Genomic DNA, 20,000 nt, shown 5'->3' on the forward strand with positions numbered 1-20,000 from the left:
CGCGCGCCGCACGGCACAGTGTCTCGCGCTTTGGCACCTGTCGCTTTGCGCGGGCTGCTAGGCGGGAGACTCGTGTCCCTCCTTCACCTGAAAACTCATTTCAACCAAGGATTCTTCAGAGGACCAAGTTGCCACTCTAGAATAGCCGCTTGAATCCCCTTTCTATGAGCCACAGCGTGAAGGCTGCTCCCGAGATGTCCATTTCACATGCGCCTTCAAATCTGATCCCAGTCCAGGACATTATGGCAACAATTTTTCAGAGCCAAAAGAATTCCAAATTGAACTGCCACATTGTATTGTAGCTAATTTGTTTGCCCAGTCAACCTGAAAGTTTAAGAAACTGAGCCAAACCGCTTTAGCAATTGTTTAACTTCTCTACTGCGCTCGGCGCAGTTTTTTACTCCCTTCAATATCTTTCCTCGACCAGTCCGTGTGAGACGTGAAGTTGTGAAGTGTCCCGCTGCTTTTCAAAGTTTTAGGCAAAATCCCCCCATCTCATCTCCTCTCCTCTCCCCCGTTCTCTCCCACTCCCCTTTCGGAAACCAGACAGGGTTGACCTGCGTGACGAACAAACCTGAGGGAGAGCAGCCAGTGATTAAAAACGGGGCACTATAGCAACCGACAGACCAATGGAGGCACGGGAAGCTGTTTACAAGGGGGTGTAGCGTTTCTATGGTTGCCGAACAAACCTCCTGCCCCAGGTATTAAACGGCACCCCCGGGAAGAGGCTCTGGTTGCTACCACCGTTACAAGGACCTACTTACAGACCTGAAGCCAAGAGACGCGCATCGCAGCGCGAAAGACGTCCTCTTTAGGAATTTCACATCTGCAGACCGCTAAATTTGGAGTGGAGAGGAGTTTACTATCACTCATAGGAATTGTCTACTTTTGCCAGAGGTGAGTTAGGTGGGCTTTCTATTTATTAGTATATTTGATTGCACTAAAATGTGGCAGGTGTAAAATGTGACTGTTCGTCTTTACACAAACACGCACAGACGTGTTAAGCTTACACCAGAATTTTATATCCTATTCATCCTTCATCAGAGCGTGGCCTGGATTGACGTCTGATATTATATCTTACTTTAGGGTACAGATTGGTTTGAGGCCTACTTTTGGGTATTTTAAATTGCATTCATTCCTTGGTGACTTGTTTTTGGTTAGTGTATGGGAATGTTTTCCATAGCCTATAGGAATGTTTTTTTTCCTGTAGGCCTATGTATTTTTTGTAAGGATCTTTAAACCATTTTTGAAAAAGTAAATTAAAATTATATCTCGGGAAAGTAGGCTTACCTAGGTTATATGTCCAGAAAGCGGTGTCAAGTAAGCTACATTATACTTCTGCGGCCTTCAATTAAATAATATTAGGCTACTATATTTGTGCGGTGTCATCATGTAATATGTCTCTATTTTTATGTCGAAGTTGCATTTTATTCGCGTCACTTGGTTCACTTTTGGCGAAGCGCGCGGCGTGTAGAGGCTGGGAGTTTTTCAGGAAAGTTCTATTATGACCTCTCAAGTGCGTCAGCGACCTGACCCCCCGCGAGCTCGCATTCACGAGCCTCTCCCCTACTGTAGCGAGCTGCCTTTTATTCTAGCGCGCTGGAATTCCATTAAAACTTCAGGCCTAATTCTCTTTTTTTTTGGAAGCCAGGAAGGCCGTTAGGTTATGAAAGTCATTGCGCACGCACGCATGCTCGCACGCACGCACACACACGCGGCTACTCCTCCGAATCCACAATCCATTATTTAGTTTCGGCGCGGCCCAGCGCGCGCATTGCATTGCAAGGCTCGGCTGGCACGTTCACACTCGCGACGCTTGCGTCTCTATGGACACGTTTGACTCTATTTAAATAGGCCTCTGTTGTCTCTGTGTTCCCAGGGAGGAGACGGAGAGGAGCAACGCCAAGGAGAGAGAGAGAGAGAGAGAGGGAGAGAGAGAGAGAGAGAGAGAGAGGGAGAGAGAGAGAGAGAGAGAGAGAGAGGGGGGGGTTGAGAGAAAGGAGGCAAGGGAGAGACAGTGAAAGACTGATAGAAAAAGACAGACAGAGAGAGGGAGAGAGAGAGAGAGAGAGAGCGGAGTAGACACCACCCACACACACACACACTGAGAGATAGATAGGCCCAGAGGCATCACAGCATAGGGAGAGAGGGATAGAGAGAGAGAGAGGGAGTTAGAGAGAGGCAGCATGTTGTCTGTGAGCTGTGTGGAGCCCTGGCCGGAGGGCTGCTGCGTGGGCCTGGAGGAGGAGGTGGTGACGGCCGCAGCCCAGGCAGAGGAGCTCGACCACCAGGAGAGCGCCCCCTGTGGGGCCGGAAGAAACACCAGCACCAGCAACAACACAAGCAACACCCCCACTAGCGTCAGCACCAGTGGCTCTCTGTGCCTGGACGACAGCCTGACCAGCCTGCAGTGGCTTCAGGAGTTTTCCATAGTCAGCGCTCCTCCACCATCGCACGCATCACTGGCCTCCCACCACCATGGAGCGCTGTCCGTGTTTGGCCAGCCGCAGCACCAGCCGCTCCTGGGCCTGATGGACGCCCCCTCTTCCCCCCTTGCCGGAGACCCTGCCTCCACCAGCGCTTTCCCCCTCACACCAGGCAAGAACACGCATGGGCTATGTTCACACAAGCACACAAGCACACGCACACACGCATTACATTGTATGAATTGGGTGGGGGTCTTTCAGATGACTTCTGTCCTGGGCCCAGTCAAAGCTGTCAGTGGCCCCGCATATATGTACAGTATAACAATAAAATATCAATATAGGCCTATAATAATGATGACCAATCCCCCTGCCTGGGCTGATTTCCCACAATACACATTCTCTCTCTCTCTCTCTCTCTCTCTCTCTCTCTCTCTCTCTCTCTTTCTCTCTATCTCTCTCTCTCTCTCTCTCTCTCTCTCTCTCACACACACACACACACACACACACACACACACACACACACACACACACACACACACACACACTAACAGCAAATATCAATATATAATAATAATAATGACCAATCTATCATATCTGTCCCCCCTCACCACCCCCCACCCCAGGTAAGCCCACGGCTGCTGCCTTCTACCGAGCCCCCCTGGCTGGGCTGATCACCCACGGCCACTGCCCCGACGAAGTGGACTACCGCACCAACCCGCACGTCAAGCCGCCCTACTCCTACGCCACGCTCATCGCCATGGCCATGACGGCCACCAGGGGGAGCAAGATCACCCTGTCCAGCATCTACAACTGGATCACCGACAACTACTGTTACTTCAAACACGCCGACCCCACATGGCAGGTGAGCTGCTCACTCACGTAAACACACACGAGCACGCATACACACACGGCAAGACACACGCACGGCCCCAGACACACACACATGCGAGCGTGCACAGTCACACACAGGCACACACACGCACATGCACACACACACACACACACATACGCACATGCACACATATCTAAAATCACACATTCTCATACACACACACACACACACACACACACACACACACAGTTAAGACAAAATTACTTCCTTATACACATACCGTAACACTCTCTCTCTATTTGTCTCAAGCACACAAACACGCGCACATGAACACGCACACACAAACACACACACACACACACACACACACACACACACACACACACACACACACACACACACACACACACACACACACACACAAAGGCCTGAGGGTGTTTGGCTTTGTTTTTGTTGTATTTCCTGTCTCTCAGGACCATGAGTTTATGCGTGTGCGTATGTGTGCGTGTGTGCGTGCGTGTGTGTGTTTTGGGGATTAATGCACTGGGGGGGTTCTAGGAAGGTGTCGAGTAACTCGACTGCACACGCTACTGTAACCTTAGACAAACGCTTGACTCCAACCATTTCTCTATTGTTTCAGCAGCACGCAAGCGCGCGCCCGCACGCACACACACACGCGCACACAACCTCTGAGCACAATTTGTGTGTGTGGGTATTTATGCAAGTTATAGGGATTTGGATGGTGAGTACGTAGTAAGCGCGTGTTTGTGTGTGCGTGTACATGTGTGTGTGTGTGTGTGGTTGGTTGTGTGTGCAGGGCTTACAGGTGACTGCACAGTAAAGAGCAGGGGAGGGCTGTGTGTGTTCTCACATACACTTTATTAAGTATACTAGTTCAAAGTTCAAAAAGTTCAAAGTTCAAAGTACTTTATTTGCCATTTGTGCATAAACTAGTAGTCCAAGCACATAGAAACTCTTGTGCAGGCCCTCTGAGTCAATAAATAGAATTAAATAGAAAAATAGGAAGACAAAATACATTAAAAAGTGATACAAATCAAAGAGGTCAAAAGAATAATAAAAAAAAAGGTGGATCAAATGTTCTTTTTTGCCATCAGTCTCACTGTTGCTGGGAAGAAACTGTTGAAAAACCTTGCTTTTCTGGTAGGAATGCTGTCCGCTCTACTGTGTCTCAGTTTGTATGTGCAGTTCTTGTGTTTGAGCAGAGAGTTAGCTGGATGGAGTGGGTCTTTAATGATTCTCTCTGCTCTCCTATGGCTGCGCTGTGCATATATGGAGTCCATGGAGGGAAGTGCTGTGCCTATAATCCTCTCTGCAGTCTTGATTATTCGTTGCAAAGACTTCCTTTCAGCCTGAGTGATGTTGCCATACCAGACAGTGATGCCTGTTGTTAGGATGCTCTCTACAAGTCCTCTGTAGGCCTGGGTAAGAGGGCGGTAGTTCAGTCCAGCCTTCCTAAGCATCCTAATAAAGTACAGCCTTTGCTGGGCTTTTTTCACGATGGATGTGGTGTTCAGACTCCAGCTCAGGTTTGATGTTACTTGCATGCCTAGGAATTTATGACTTTCAGCCCTCACCACCTCTGTCCCTATATAGTAGGCCTACTAGTATATTAGGATGCATTTCTACATTGGATGTAGCTGTTTTGACCATGGGCGTCACTACAGCAGGGTCAGCAGGGAGGGTCACACCGGGGCGGGCCTGTGACCTCCAGGGGCCCGTCTCCATCCCCAAGATGAAAATAACATGAGAACTTCATTACATTTTGATTTGCTTGTGAAAAGCATTAGCCTGTAACAAGTAAGTTATTAAAACTGCATTACATCTCCCCAGTGAAAGTCAACTGTGATGTCTGTATATCAGATGTGAATTATCCAAGGTCCGTGGTACAATACTCACACCAGGGCCCGTGACCTGAATTGTTACGTCATTGGTTTTGACAAAGCATCAAGGCCCACCTGGGAAACTCCCATTGTCATTGTCACACGGCCCAAATGTAAGGGGCAGCCCAAAACCACCTTAAAAGAGCAGGTCACCCTTTTTGATTTTCACATATTTGCAGTATTTCCTTGCATTATTCATGAATGTGCATATAATTTTCGTCTATGTGTTTCCATTGCCTAGTTTAACAGTATAGCCAAATGAAGCGTAGCAATGCAACTTTATGGGGGGAAACAAAACATCATCAAATGTACTTATAAAGTACTTTAAAATAAATGTAAAATTCACCGGAGTGCAAAACAGCTATTTAATCCTGTCCTGTGATCACTTCCTGTGATCACTTCCAGTGATTATGCTAATTAATAATTGCTAAATAATATGCTAAATAATAATAATTCTGATCCAATAAATCTAAGTACTGAAAAAACTGAGAAGAAAATGATATGCACATTCATGAATAATGCTTGGAAATACTGCAAATATGTGAAAATCAAAAAAGGGTGGACTGTTCCTCTAAAGCAGCAGTGCGATGGGATGGTACCATGCATGCTCATGGTACCTCAGTCATGGAGGAGGATGGCGAACCCCCACCCCTAACCAACCTAGCCCATTGGAAATTAAACTGTCAACCCTTGGCCTACAAGCCTGACATCCTTCCACTTCCCCATGACTGCACATTACAGTTGTTTAGATACATTACACATTATTAGTAAAAAAAAGTAGAGAGAGAGAGAGAGAGAGAGAGAGAGAGAGAGAGAGAGAGAGAGAGAGAGAGAGAGAGAAGGGGTTGGTAAATGACCCCGGCCGGATTCGAACCTGGGTCCCTCCCCATGGGCGATGCTGCTCGCCCCTTGGTATGTGGTGCAGTGTGCCACAGCACACCCAGAAGAGGGACTCTCGTGCCATGTGTGTGTGCACAGAGCACTTCAAAAGTAAACAACGAGTTGACCCTTTTGAAGTTAGGCATCTTTCAGAGGTCTCTGCATCAAATTAAAAGTCCCTCAGTGTTCTGCTTCAGTGGCTAGAAAAGAAGGGGGCAAATGAATGTGTGTGTGTGTGTGTGTGTGTGTGTGTGTGTGTGTGTGTGTGTGTGTGTGTGTGTGTGTGTGTGTGTGTGTGTGTGTGTGTGTGTGTGTACATCTGTGTCAATTGCCACAGAGAGGGGTGACGTGTGTGTGTGTGTGTGTGTGTGTGTGTGTGTGTGTGTGTGTGTGTGTGTGTGTGTGTGTGTGTGTGTGTGTGTGTGTGTGTGTTTGAATGAATGTGTGGTCATCGGGGGTGGCGGCAGCAGATTGAGTTGACATCAAACGTATGTGTTCCTGCTACAGAGAGAGAGAGTGTGTGTGTGTGTGTGTGTGTGTGTGTGTGTGTGTGTGTGTGTGTGTGTGTGTGTGTGTGTGTGTGTGTGTTAGGGTCGGTGAATGATTAGTCCCTCCCTACAGATGAAGATCCTGGTGGCCAGACGTGAGCTCACTGCTTCACAACACACACACACACACACACACACACACACACACACACACACACACACACACACACACACACACCACTGATAATATTTAACAAAGCCCACTGGGCCATTCACACAGAGAGAGAGAGAGAGAGAGAGAGAGATAGAGAGAGAACGAGAGCGAGAGAGCGAAAAAGAGAGGAAGAGAGAGCGGGAAAAGAGAGTGGGAAAGAGTGTGTGTGTGTGTGTGTGTGTGTGTGTGTGTGTGTGTGTCTGTCTGTCTGTCTGTCTTTGTGTGTTTGTGTGTGTGTGTGTGTGTCTGTCTGTCTGTCTGTCTGTCTGTCTGTCTGTCTGTCTTTGTGTGTGTGTGTGTGTGTGAGGGGGAGTGTGGCAGTGCGTTTACGTTTATTTATGGCCGTTCCTAATGGCCACACTTCCTGTATGTGAAAGGCTTTGTGAAGTCAGAAGGAACAATAACAATCATCCCGTGTGTTAACACAACTCAACACAACACACACAACACAAGATAACTCTACACAACACTATACACCACACCACACAACACAGCACAAGACAACCCTGTTACACCACAGCACTGCACAAGCCAAAACTATAGGCCTAAAGCACTGTACACCACAGCACTAGACAAAACAAGAGATAGCGCAGGACAAAGCCGTACGGAACAGTACAACACATCACAGCACAGCAGAGAGAAGCACAACACAACACAATGCAACACAACACAATGCTGCACAACATAGACAAGCACAGCACCACACAACACAACACAACACAACACAATACAATACCACACAACACAAAACAACACGGCACTGCACAGCACAGCACAATGGAATGCAATGCAATGCACAGCCTGATCTCCAAAAATTCTGTGCTCCTGGACACAGATGTTAAGGACACGAAATCCGTGTCCAGGAGCACGGATTTTGCCAAAATTATGTGCTCCTGGACACGGAATTGTTTTCCGTGCTCCTGGACACGGAATTGTTTTCCGTGATGGGCACACGGAAGTGCTTTCTGTAGGCTATTACCACAGCACTGTGTTAACTCTATCATTAGAAAATACATACCAAATGCTAATAATAAACAAAATAATGCTATAGCAATTTAAGTTGTGCCCTGACCAAAACATTCCCTAACCTTAACCTGTCATTAAAGACATATTTTTGAGAAATACCTTTTCCAGTTGGTTGCTAGGCTATCAAACTCATATAATGAATGAAAGAAAACTAGCTGTGCCCAGACCAAAACAATCCCTAACCCTAACCTGTCAGTAGGAAATGTTTTTTTTTCTGAGACAAAATATTTGAAATAAGAAAAATCCTGAGAAAACATAAGACTGTGGAAATAGCCTATAGAAAGCACTTCAAACAATTCCGTGTCCAGGAGCACGGATTTTGTGTCCTTAACATCCGTGTCCAGGAGCACAGAATTTTTGGAGATCATGTTGCAATGCAACACAACACAACACAAAACAACACACCACAACGCGAAGAAGCACATATCAACACTGTATAACTCAACACAACTCAAAGCAGCAAAGCACAACACAATACAATACAGCCAGGGCTCTAAATTAGCACTACACCAGCCAACTGGCCATATGCTGGTGAAATTTCAGTTTGGCTGGTCGTAAATACCAACTTGCTAGTTTGTGTCTGGCTAGTAAGATAGACATCTACTAGTCATTTGGCTGGTGATGAAGAAAGTCTATTTAGAGCCCTGAATTCAGCAAAATACAATACAGATCAGCACATTACTAAGGCACAGCACAACAGAAAAGCACAACACAACACACAACATGATTGTTATTGTAGTATACTGTGCACTGCAGCACTACACAACACTCCACACACACTCATGTGCACATGGGGGAACTGTAATATGAATGCTTTTACAGGGTTGTGTGTGTGTGTGTGTGTGTGTGTGTGTGTGTGTGTGTGTGTGTGTGTGTGTGTGTGTGTGTGTGTGTGTGTGTGTGTGTGTGTGTGCGCGCGTGCATGTGTGGCTGTTCACAACAGGCTAATGTTTAACACTCATACATCGTGATCTTAAAATTCCCCCTCTGGGACTATTAAGGTCATCCCACGCACACACACACATACACACACACACAACACACACACACACACACACACACACACACACACACACACACACACACACACACACACACACACACACCATATGCATGTAACACCATTCCACATGCAGTGTCATCACTGCTGTCCTCATAGTCCCCGAGTCACTCACATAAAGGCAGGTGTGTGTGTGTGTGTGTGTGTGTGTGTGTGTGTGTGTGTGTGTGTGTGTGTGTGTGTGTGTGTGTGTGTGTGTGTGTGTGTGTGTGTGGACTAGAGGTGGGGGTCAGGACACCAACTTAGTTATTTCTGATGACGAGTGGAGTGTTGCAGCGCTGTTAATGACTGACAAGCAATCATCTAACACACACACACACACACACACACACACACACACACACACACACACACACACACACACACACACACACACACACACACACAGAGAGAGACAGAGAGAGAGAGAGAGAGAGAGAGAGAGAGAGATTTACAATAATCACAAACGAGTGCTCTGTGTTTCCCCCCTCTCTCTCCACTTCCTTGCTGTTCTTCTTTTTTCTTTCCTTTGTCTCACCTGTCATGTATCTCCCTCTCTCTCTCCTTTCTGTCCTCCCCTCCTCTCCATCCTCTTCTCCAGAATTCAGTCCACCATATACCTATGGTCAGGGCTCTAAATTAACACACGCCAACACGCCAAACACGGGTGAAAATTCATTTTGGCTAGTAGAAAAAAATACCTACCCGCCAATTTGGCTAGTAGCGCCCGAGTACAGTAACTTATGAACGGTAAACCGCTGCTCTGATGAACGTTATACGGCGAGATTTCCTACATTACCCATGGACACTAGCGTCACGAGGTATCCTCCCACCGTGGGCTTTCCAGTGCATCGAGCGTCAACTCCATGCTGTTGCGCGCGCCAGGATTGAAAACATTTCAGACGACCAGCCTTCTGTCAGCTAAACTGCGCTCACACTATTCTGACAGGCAGCTCTCCTCCTATGCTCTCGTCGCTTTCGCTACAACCTTTTTAACGTCACTACTGCTATTATTACTTTATGAACCTTGCTGTAACAGGCTGCATTTTTTAAGCAGCGAGACCCTGACCGTTTCAATAACAGGACTTACGCAGATTATGCATAGCGCTACTTCTGTTGTGTAGACGTTTTGTGCGAGTGATGAGAATGTGGCGGGGGTTAGAGCAAGGTTCTCTGTGTTGGTGAATGCTAGTAGTAATTGTAAATAGTGACGTTAAAAATGAGTGGTTGTGGAACGAAATAGCGACCAGGGCAGAGGAGGAGAGCCGACTGTCAGAGTAGTGTGACCGTAACTGTCAGTTCATTTGTCTTCTAAAATGTTCAGAGTCCTGGCGCAACTAAGTTGGAAAGCCCACGCCATCGAAAAGAAAAAAAAGCAACCAACGACGAAGCTGTGGAAGTAAAAAAGGAAGCGAAGATTCCCGAGATATTATTTACTTTTAATTAAACTAGGCTTCTTGTCATTTTGTTGCGCATGGTAGAGAAGAGCTCCTCCTCTCTCCTCTCCTTTTCCTCTCACCTCTTCTCCTTCCTTGGGGTGTGCGTATGTGAGGTTTTGTAGTGTTTGGCTGTGTGCTTGGTTACTGTAGGCCTATGTTAAAGGTCTGTTATGTGAGTGGCTTGTGTGATGTGATTCAGCTGCTTTCAGAGGAATTGAACAAAAACTAATCAAATTAATTAGGCCTAAGTAACGAAAGTAAAAAATAAAGCAGATGTTAAAAAATAATGAAAAAATATATAGCCTATAATATGCTTATTATGTAGGCATATAGTAGCCTATGCAGGCCTATAGTGTATCTGTGTTGTAGAAACAGTTGGACAAAATGACCATTTAATTAGAAAAAAAACTAGCCTAATGCATAGTTTATTTTGGCGAGATAAAAAAAAAGCTTGTTGGACTTCTGATTGGCTGGTAAGAAAAAATGTCCACTAGCCAAATTGGCTGGTGATGGAAAAAGTTAATTTAGAGCCCTGCCTATGGTTATGAATAACACTGGTCTTATTCTCTCTTCTACACACCAGAACGCCACCCTCTATAACCTGTCCATGAACAACTGCTTATGAATAGCTTGTACTCTCTCTCTCTCTCTCTCTCTCTCTCTCTCTCTCTCTCTCTCTCTCTCTCTCTCTCTCTCTCTCTCTCTCCTACTCCCCAACATTGTATTTATTCTCTCTCTCCTCTCCACCCCTCTCCTCTCCCCTCCAGAACTCCAACCACCACAACCTGTAAGTGCTTATGAATAAGTAACATTGTATTTCTCCCTCCCTCTCTCTCTCTCTCTCTTTCTCTCTCTCTCTCTCTCACTCTCTTCTCCCTCCCTCTCTCTCTCTCTCCCCTCCAGAATTCCAACCACCACAACCTGTAAGTGCTTATGAATAACATTGTATTTCTCTCTCTCTCTCTCTCCCTCTATCTATCTCTCTCTCTCTCTCTCCCCTCCAGAACTCCATCCGCCACAACCTGTCCCTGAACAAGTGCTTCATCAAGGTCCCGCGTGAGAAGGACGAGCCGGGCAAGGGCGGCTTCTGGCGCATCGACCCCCAGTACGCCGAGCGCCTTCTGACGGGCGCGCACCGCAAACGCCGCCTGCCCCCCGTGCGCATCAACCCGGCCCTGCAGGCCCGCCTCAGACCCCCCGTCACCGCGGCGACGACCTTTGACCACCCCACCACCGCGTTGACGTCTGACCTCTCGGCAGGGGGCGTGATGAGCGTCAACGTGAGCGCTGAGTCCCAGCTGCTGCTGCAGGAGTTTGAGGAGGCGACATGTGATTGGTCAGGGTCGGGGGAAGGGGCTGGGTTAAGGTTAGGAGGCGGGGAGGGCCCACAGGTGTCCAGGTACGATCCTCACCTGACGGAGACCACCAGAGGCTGGGCGGGGGCGTCCGGCAGGGCTGGGGGAGGGGGACGTGGAGGAGGGACGCAGGGACCAAAGAAGAGGAAACAGCCGGCAGTGTCCAGGAGCAGAGCCGCTATTGGCCCGGGGGCCCTAGGGGCGGGGTCGTGCGACGGAGAAGGTGTGGCCAAGGCCCCGCGGCGGTCGAGCTCGCCGCTGCTGTCGGCCGAGGAGCAGCGCGAACTGGGCGCGCTCAAAGGCAGCTTCGACTGGGACGCGCTGCTGGACCCCTCCCCCGCCCTCTCCCCGGCCCTCTCGGCGGAGCTCAGCCTGGACCAGGAGGGGGCGCCGCTGGAGGGGGGGCCACTCACGCTCACGCTCAGCCCCATAGTGCCCCACCACCGGGACTGCCTGGCCTCCGCACTCCAGGAAACACACGTATGTACTAAGTCTACTAAGCCTGAGTCTAAGGTTTTTCTTTTGTTTCAGACGTAAAAGTTTTATCCTTGTTTTGACAGTGTAGCTTCCGTCTTCCGTCTTCATCAGATTCATCACATTAAAATTACTTAATTACTTTAAGGACTAAAATGGACCCGTATTCTGTGTGTAGTCTGTGTATAAGCATGTGGATTCTTCACATGTGGATTGTGGGCAAGTGAAATAAAAGTCAAATATCTGTGCAAACAGCAGTCCACCATGTTTCCATACTGAACTATGTTGTTCTCTGATGTGAGACGAGTTCATTAATACCTCTCTGGCCTTTGTGTGCGCTTGCAATCAGTCTGAGACGTGGCATTACTTTGTTAGCATTTAGCTAGCTCAGCGTGGCATTGGACTTTTCCTTCGAAGAGTCATCCATCTTAAAAAGGGAAGAAATTCTTATTGTTTCGTAATGTTTCGACGTTTCGACTTTTCGACAAGGGTCATGAAGACACTTGTCGAAGACTCTGATGAAGATGATTGTCAAAACGTTTAAATGCACTGAAAATAAATAAGAAATAAAAAAAAATAGGCATCCATGTGGCACCAGATATTCTTCCCTTTTTAGATGTGTCCCAGCATCTATATTAGAGGGTATGTCGGTCGGTCGGTTCGTCCATCTGTCTGTCTGTCTGAAACGCATTCTTTTCATTGTAATTCCCTCCTGTGTCCACAAGGCGGCAGAGTATCTACATAGACTGATGCATCTTTGTCCGCCTGTTGGACTTCTTAATTCATGTCTAGTCTTGCACTGGTTGCACGGGATTGTTATTTTGGAAGTACGGAGAACATGTTTTCCTTCATTCTGCTGTCATCTTATCTTAATTTGCTTGGTGATCTCCAAAGATCTCCAGAGATCTTATAGACAGAGATAGGCCTACGTCATTGTAGTTATTTTCCGGTATCCATGTGATGTCGGGTGAATGCCCCTTTAGGAGACCTTCGGTTAGGAGACCTTGGGAGTCCTGAGGTCCAGAATAAATGGAGTCTCCTTAGCGCTGTAGAAGGGGACAACGCCCCCTTAAGGGTGCTTTATGCCTCGAGATCAGCGTCCCTGCGTCGTGATGCAGTGAGCCGCGCAGTTAACGGAGTGAAGCCCCCCCCCATCACGCAGGTACTCTGGGGCACCTCCCCAAAATTGTGTCTCGACGCAGGGAGCGACGGCGTGAAAGGGCGAAAATAGGTCTCTGATTGGTCTTCTCGACCAGCCTGCTCTGTCCTCGAGTCGAGAACAAGCTACTTCCTTGTTCTAACCTTCGTCGGTCTACGGACTGTGAGCTCTTCATTAAATAAGTTGCCCGTGCTTTGTCGTTTGATTTATTTACACGAACCAAAGACAACACGTGCGCTTGCAAGTTACCACGCTGAAGTTATTTGGACAGTTGAACAGTGGTTCCGAGGTCGAGGAAACATTCCGCCTCCTCCTCGACAAATGAGCCACTTCTTTGTTCCAAACTACCACGGTGGCTGCCAGTGCGATCAAACATGCACGTGATATAAAGATGTAATGTTTCATTTTCATTGTCGTCGAGTCTGTGAAGCTAAAAAATAGCCGACACGTCTAGGTTACTCTTTGTATTGAAGGCAGTTTGAGCGTGGAATGACATCGCGCAGACCGTGCTTCAAAACAGGGCATAAACCAAAATTAACTGCATCATGGCTGCGACAAGCTCACTCGGTGGCACAAGTAGGAAGCATAACCCGCCCTTTAGGAGACCCAACTTGAACACACTCTTTTGCATTGGGTGTGCAGGGTTTGAATCGTCTTTACTAATCTACCCTCTTTGGTATCTCTATTTTCCTCTACCGTCCACAGGACCCCCATCTGCATCAGCACCTGGACCTGACGGTGCACGGCACCCACATCTCCATCAGCTCACCACCTCCCCTGCTGGCTGGAGGCGGCATGGCAGGCTGCGTGGAGTTGGGAGGGGTGCAGATTCTTGAGCAGGGGGCCCTAGAGGAGGAGGAGGAGACGTACCTGGCTACCGCCTTCCTCCAGGGCCGCTGGGGCGAGGAGGAGGAGGAAGACGTCACCGCGGCGAACAGGGGCGGGGACTTCCTGTGCGCATCCTCCGTATCCATGGAGACGCTGTTGGACGCTCTCGGAGCCGACATCAGCTGTTAAGACAGACCGACACACCCCACTGTGATGGAGAAGGGGGGAGACAGTGTGGAGAAGAGGAGGAGAGATTGAGCTATCGAGATGAACTGCTTCAACTGTGGTAGGGAGAGGTAGAAGGATGGAGAGAGCAGAAGGAAAGGTGGACAAGCAGGAGGAGAGGGATGGAGGGGGAGAGAGATGGAGAGGAGAGAGGAGGAGGAATGAGAAGAGTAAGGAGATTAGGAGGAGAGATGAAGAGAATAAGAAGAGGAGATAGAGTGGTAGAGATGGGGATGAAGTGTACCATCCTGCTTTCTGAGGACAGAGAAAAAGAACAAAGAGGCGAAAGGCAGTCAGACAGGTGCCTCAAAGGAAGTTCCTGCCTCTTTGTTGAATGACTCACGAGCAAACACCCTGCGTGAACGATCAACGAGCTGACTCTTCTTTTTTTAAGGGCTTTTGGGTCTTCATTAATTACAGGACAGTCGAGAGTATGGCGGGAAGAGAGTAGGAGAGAGAGATGGGGGCAAGGCTGACAAAGGACCCAGACCGGACTCGAACCCGCGTCGCCATGGACATGCAAGCCCATATGCGGGGGGATGAGCATGCTGCGCCTCGGTGACCCCCTAAATGAGCAGACTCTTATCTCTGTTAAATAGACACTGTTCATGGAGACAAAAACAAAGGCCATCCCACCCTAGCCAGGCTGGCTCTCACCAGACTTGTGTAGTTGAACGAAACATCTTTATGCTGAATGAAACGTCTTCTACGAAACGTCCATCTAACGAATCGTACGTCTCCCATGTAGCTCCACACATATCCGCTGGCCACTAGTCACACACACAGGTCTGGTCGTTTCAATAATATAGAGAAGTCTTGCAACAATTGTACTGTAGTCTCTACCACATATCCATCCTTTAAAGAATGAACGGAGAACAGTTTTGAAGGAATTTGTTGGTGGCAAGGATGGACAAATGGTAGGTTAAGCCATGCCTTCTGAAACCAAATCCAATGCTCTCCCAGACTTAGTGAGTGGAGTTTGCTGACAGCTTCTGTTGGGCCCAGGATGAATTCATCTGAAAGGGCCCCCATTCAACACATACAATGTCATGGAAACTCAATTTTGGGCCCCCTTTCTCACTGGTCCTGGGGCTGGGGCAACTGACCCCTTTTGTCTTGTCAGCTTCCCTGCCTACCCGCACCCCCCCTGAAGAGACCAGTTCACCCCTTGAGAGACCAGCTCTTGAGAGACTAGCCCCCCTCTTGAAGCTTGTGTGGAGTTGATGAGATTGATCCATCTACAGGTTGCCTTTATATGTTTCTTAAGACGACATCTACAGTATCGCAATAATTTTACTGACTGGTACGAACAGACAAATTTTATTTGAGTAGTGCTGCTTACACACACACACTCTCTCTCTCTCTCTCTCTCTCTCTCTCTCTGCTGACAAGTTCTAGTTCTTACATGTACCAGGTGAACCAAGGTGAATCAAGTGTGGTGTTAAGAATAATGATGGTGTTGTTTTATTATTGATGATGATGATGATATAGAAATGCACTGAGTATGGGTTCTGATGATTGATTCAATTCAATAGGTTTATTTGATGTGAAGATCACAAAATGTCCACATAAAAACAGGGAAGCGAAAGTGTTTTTTTTTAGGCTAGGCCCATAGTCAATATCACCATTATAGTCATATGATTACTGATTATGTAGCAATGTTATTAGAGGATAGACGATCATTGCTATCCCTGTGACTTTAATACGCTAGCATACTGTGCAGTACAATGATGATTTTATTCATATGTCAATTATGAGCAGGGGCTTAATGGCATGTCTCTGATGCAGTAAAGTGGTGTTAACTCACTAGCACTGCTGAATCGCTGGAAAATATTGCTGACATGTTGGGACATTTAAAGCTGATATATTGTGGCATAATTCTGACGTATCTCAGCTCTTGCAGATACAGTATATTGTGATATGGTTGATTTATCACCGATATTCCTGACATATTGTGACATCATTCTGATGTATGACATATATATTGTGACATTTGGTTGATGCATCGCCAATATTGAGACATATTGTGACATATGCTTGATGTATCACAGATATTGCTGATATATTGTGATATATTGATACTCTGTGATGTGAGTCCTCTGCTCGTACAGTGGAACTCACTAGTGCCAAACATTGACTGTTTATAACTGAAAATGGACTGATTGTGTATGTGTATATGTGTGCATGTGTACTTATTCTCATGTTGCTGATTGAATTTGCGTGTGAAGTTTGTATACAGTACACATTTATATTTTGCAAAATTGGAGGATTCACTGCACTCACACAAAGACACATCCAATATAGCCCCAGTGTAAGGACACGTTTGTGTAACATGAAACCCTGGTGTGGATGGCTGTGTGTGTGTGTGTGTGTGTGTGTGTGTGTGTGTGTGTGTGTGTGTGTGTATGTGTGTGCGTGTGTGTGCGAGCGTGTGCGTGTGTGTATGTGCAGGGGCGGATCTACCCAATTTGGGGCCCTAGGCAAAATATAAACATGGGCCCCCCCAAAGTCATTTTTTCACCAATTAGCAAGGAAGGAGCAAGGCTGTTATTTTAGTGGTTTGTCTCGTAAATATTCAATTACTATACATATGTGACAAATTAAGATCATATATGTGACAAATTAAGATTTTTGTGAGTTTATCACGACAGGTGTGACAGTTAGGGACCCCTTATCGAGGACAGATTGGTCGGGGCCCTAGGCAGTTGCCTACATTTGCCTAATGGTAAGTCTGCCTCTGTGTATGTGTTCCTGATTCTAGCATGTAGTACAAGTGTAATAAGCAAATGTCATTTTTACCTCAAAGTCTGTCATCACTGAATCAAGTGTGCATGTGTGCGTGTGTGTGGATGTGTGTGTGTATGCGTGTGTGTGTGTGTGTATGTGTGTGTGTGTTCTGCATTTAGACATCACTGGATCTGCAAAGCGTGTCGATGCCCTGTATTGTTTTTTTTTACTGTAATTTTCATGTTGAATAAAAAAATTGATGCATTTGAAACAACATTAATTGCTGTCATCGGGTATATTAGGTCTGCAAGTGTGTGTGTGTGTGTGTGTGTGTATGTGTGTGTGTGTGTGAGAGAGAGAGAGAGAGAGAGAGAGAGAGTGTATCCCTGTGCATGTGAATAACTGTTAACCGTGTGTGTGTGTGTGTGTGTGTGTGTGTGTGTGTGTGTGTGTGTGTGTGTGTGTGTGTGTGTGTGTGAGAGAGAGAGAGAGAGTGAATGGGGGGTGGTAGGCACTGTGCATGTGTGTGTGATTTACGTAGGTGGCTGTGTGTCTGTGTCTGGGGTGTGTGTGTGCGTGTTTATGTGATTTAGGTGGCAGTGTGTCTGGGTGTGTGTTTGCATGTATGCTTATAGCCTAATTGTACAGTAGATGAAACCAGATGAAAAGAGTGTGAGTGTGTGCGTGTATCTCTGTGTGTGCATGTATCTGTGTGTGCGGGTCTATTTATGTGCGTGCATGCATCTGTGTGTGTGTGTGTGTTGTATGTGATTTACGTCACTGTGTCCCTGCCTCTTGTATTAGGGGCGTGTTGCTGGTACACAGGGGCCTCAGCGGGCCGTCTTTGTCTTTATCACCCCCCCTGTCCCCCCCTGCCCCCCAAACAACAAAACAGCCCCTCAATATGCCTTCCCACCCAGAAGACGACTGACAAGATGCGTGTGTGTGTGTGTGTGTGTGTGTCGGTGTGTGTCGGTGTCTGTGTCTGTCTGTCTGTCTGTCTGTCTGTTTGCCTGTCTGTCTGCCCGGTAGTTGCCTGATGCTAGTTGAATACTGTGCGTGTGTGTGTGTGTGCGCGCGCGTGTGTGTGTGTGTGTGTGTGTGTGTGTGTGTGTGTGTGTGCGCGCGCGTGTGTGTGTGTGTGTGTGTGTGTGTGTGTGTGTGTGTATCTGTCTGTCTGCCTGGATGCTATTTGATTACTGTGTGTGTGTGTGTGTGTGTGTGTGTGTGTGTGTGTGTGTGTGTGTGTGTGTGTGTGTGTGTGTGTGTGTGTGTGTGTGTGTTATAGCAGTACAGGGTCAGAGTGAGGTCCTGCAGGGGTGTCCCACGGCCTTGTGTATATCATCCTGTCTCTCTCTCACACACACACACACACACACACACACACACACACACACACACACACACACACACACACACACACACACACACACACACACAGTCGGGAATCTCATGGAGTTGGAGCCCAAGTGTGTGTAAAGGCTCGAGGGTTTTAATTAAAGGAGAATTATGGCCAATTCCAAACCTGCCAGCACCAAAAGACGTTTCATTTCTTTGTGCAGCCATTTCCGAGATCCTGGCCAGATAATGGGGTCATGGGTTTGATTTCACTATAGTTCGCCCATGAGTGCTTGGTGTACACTACAGTAAGCATGTTTGGCATATGGTAGTGGGCCTTGTTCCCGGTATGGTTTTACCATGAGGGGGGCCTTTTCCCAACGGTCTTCCTCCGAACTAAGTGTATAGAAACAATGTTACATTTAGTTTAAACTATGCTTTCCACCGATATTGTGAGGTGCGGAGTTGTATAAAGTAGCCTACTCTTACAGATGGAATCGCAATAGCAGTGGTATCAGTGGTGTAGTCTACTTTTTATGGTGGGTTTACTGTATATTTGAGCATTTTTTGAAGTGGGTATACTGTATATATTTGTGCTATTCAAATCAATGGATCAATCAATTTTAAGTGGGTATACTGAAATCCCTGAAATTTATAAGTGGGTATACTCCGTATACCCGCGTTCTACGTAGACTACACCACTGAGTGGTATGATGTTACATGGTTTCAACTTTGTAATCCCTATTGCTACTAGTGTTGTAATTGCGTCTGTAAGAGTACTTCTACATCTACTTCATACAACTCTGCGGTGTGTTTCTCGAAAGCGTAGTGGTTAGCTTGTTAGCAACTTGGGTAGTTGCCAATGGGAAATTGCATTGCAAACAACAAAGTAGCTAATGAAGTTGGCAAATATGGTTTTGAGAAATGCACCCCTGGTAAGGTGTCTGCTGATGTTCAATACACGTTTGGAAGGATATTTGGAATTGTGTTGCCGTCCCTCACGTGTGATTGGAGTGATACAATAACATATACATCGATTCTGATGCACTCACGTTAAGATATGTTTTGCCAGAATGGAGTTAGGTGGGAGTACAGAAACGGAAACCGCTGCAACATCAAGCCAACTAGAAACCAAGTTCTAATCGCCACGCACTACGCTAGTCCAATGGAACTTCCCATGTTTAAGACCTAGCCACATAGCACTTTGGGATTCCTGTCGGTGCGCGCATTCGGGTATTTGATAACATTGAAAACCAATGTATACTGTACATATGTGGCAGATGAAGAATTCGAAAACACACAAAACAAAGAATTATAAGTGTGTGTGTGCTTGCATGCATCCGTGTGCCTGTGTGTATGTGTCTAGGTGAAAGTGTGTGGGGTTTCGTTATGTGTATACACATGTATTACATAATCGTGTATGTATTTCTATGTCAGCATGTGTTAGTGTGTATGCATGCCTGCATGTGTAAGTGGTGTGACAATGTGTGTGCGTGTGTGTGTGTGTGTGTGTGCATGTGAGTATGTGCATGTGTGTTTGTGTGTGTGTGCATGTGTGTATGCGTGTGTGTGTGTGTTGTGTGTGTGTGCGTGCGTGTGTGTGTGCATGTGTGTTTGCATTTGTGTATGTGTGTGTGTGTGTGTGTGTGT

General features: G+C 47.0%; 1 protein-coding gene and 1 long non-coding RNA gene across 2 annotated transcripts; both read left to right on the forward strand.

Moving 5' to 3' along the window:
• The first annotated feature begins 1,973 nt into the window (after positions 1-1,973).
• On the forward strand, positions 1,974-14,418 carry foxj1a (forkhead box J1a). Its single transcript, XM_063221524.1, has 4 exons — positions 1,974-2,598; positions 3,050-3,288; positions 11,249-12,079; positions 13,938-14,418. Exons 1-4 carry the CDS (start codon positions 2,187-2,189, stop codon positions 14,247-14,249), a joined length of 1,794 nt encoding a protein of 597 aa, XP_063077594.1. The 5' UTR covers positions 1,974-2,186; the 3' UTR covers positions 14,250-14,418.
• A 2,297-nt stretch (positions 14,419-16,715) lies between these two features.
• Positions 16,716-17,286, forward strand: LOC134467136 (uncharacterized). The gene is made up of 2 exons (XR_010038457.1): positions 16,716-17,010; positions 17,192-17,286. It is a non-coding gene; the product is annotated as an uncharacterized LOC134467136 (long non-coding RNA).
• Positions 17,287-20,000: the final 2,714 nt, after the last annotated feature.

This window comes from Engraulis encrasicolus, chromosome 17 (genome assembly GCF_034702125.1).
Source record: "Engraulis encrasicolus isolate BLACKSEA-1 chromosome 17, IST_EnEncr_1.0, whole genome shotgun sequence".
NCBI lineage: Eukaryota > Metazoa > Chordata > Actinopteri > Clupeiformes > Engraulidae > Engraulis > Engraulis encrasicolus.

Excerpts from the sequence above, each read along its gene's own strand:
- foxj1a (XM_063221524.1), top strand. The coding sequence starts at position 2,187 with ATGTTGTCTGTGAGCTGTGTGGAGCCCTGGCCGGAGGGCTGCTGCGTG. Across the intron at positions 2,599-3,049 it reads CGCTTTCCCCCTCACACCAG|GTAAGCCCACGGCTGCTGCC; the intron begins GCAAGAACACGC and ends CCCCCACCCCAG. Across the intron at positions 12,080-13,937 it reads CCGCACTCCAGGAAACACAC|GACCCCCATCTGCATCAGCA; the intron begins GTATGTACTAAG and ends TACCGTCCACAG.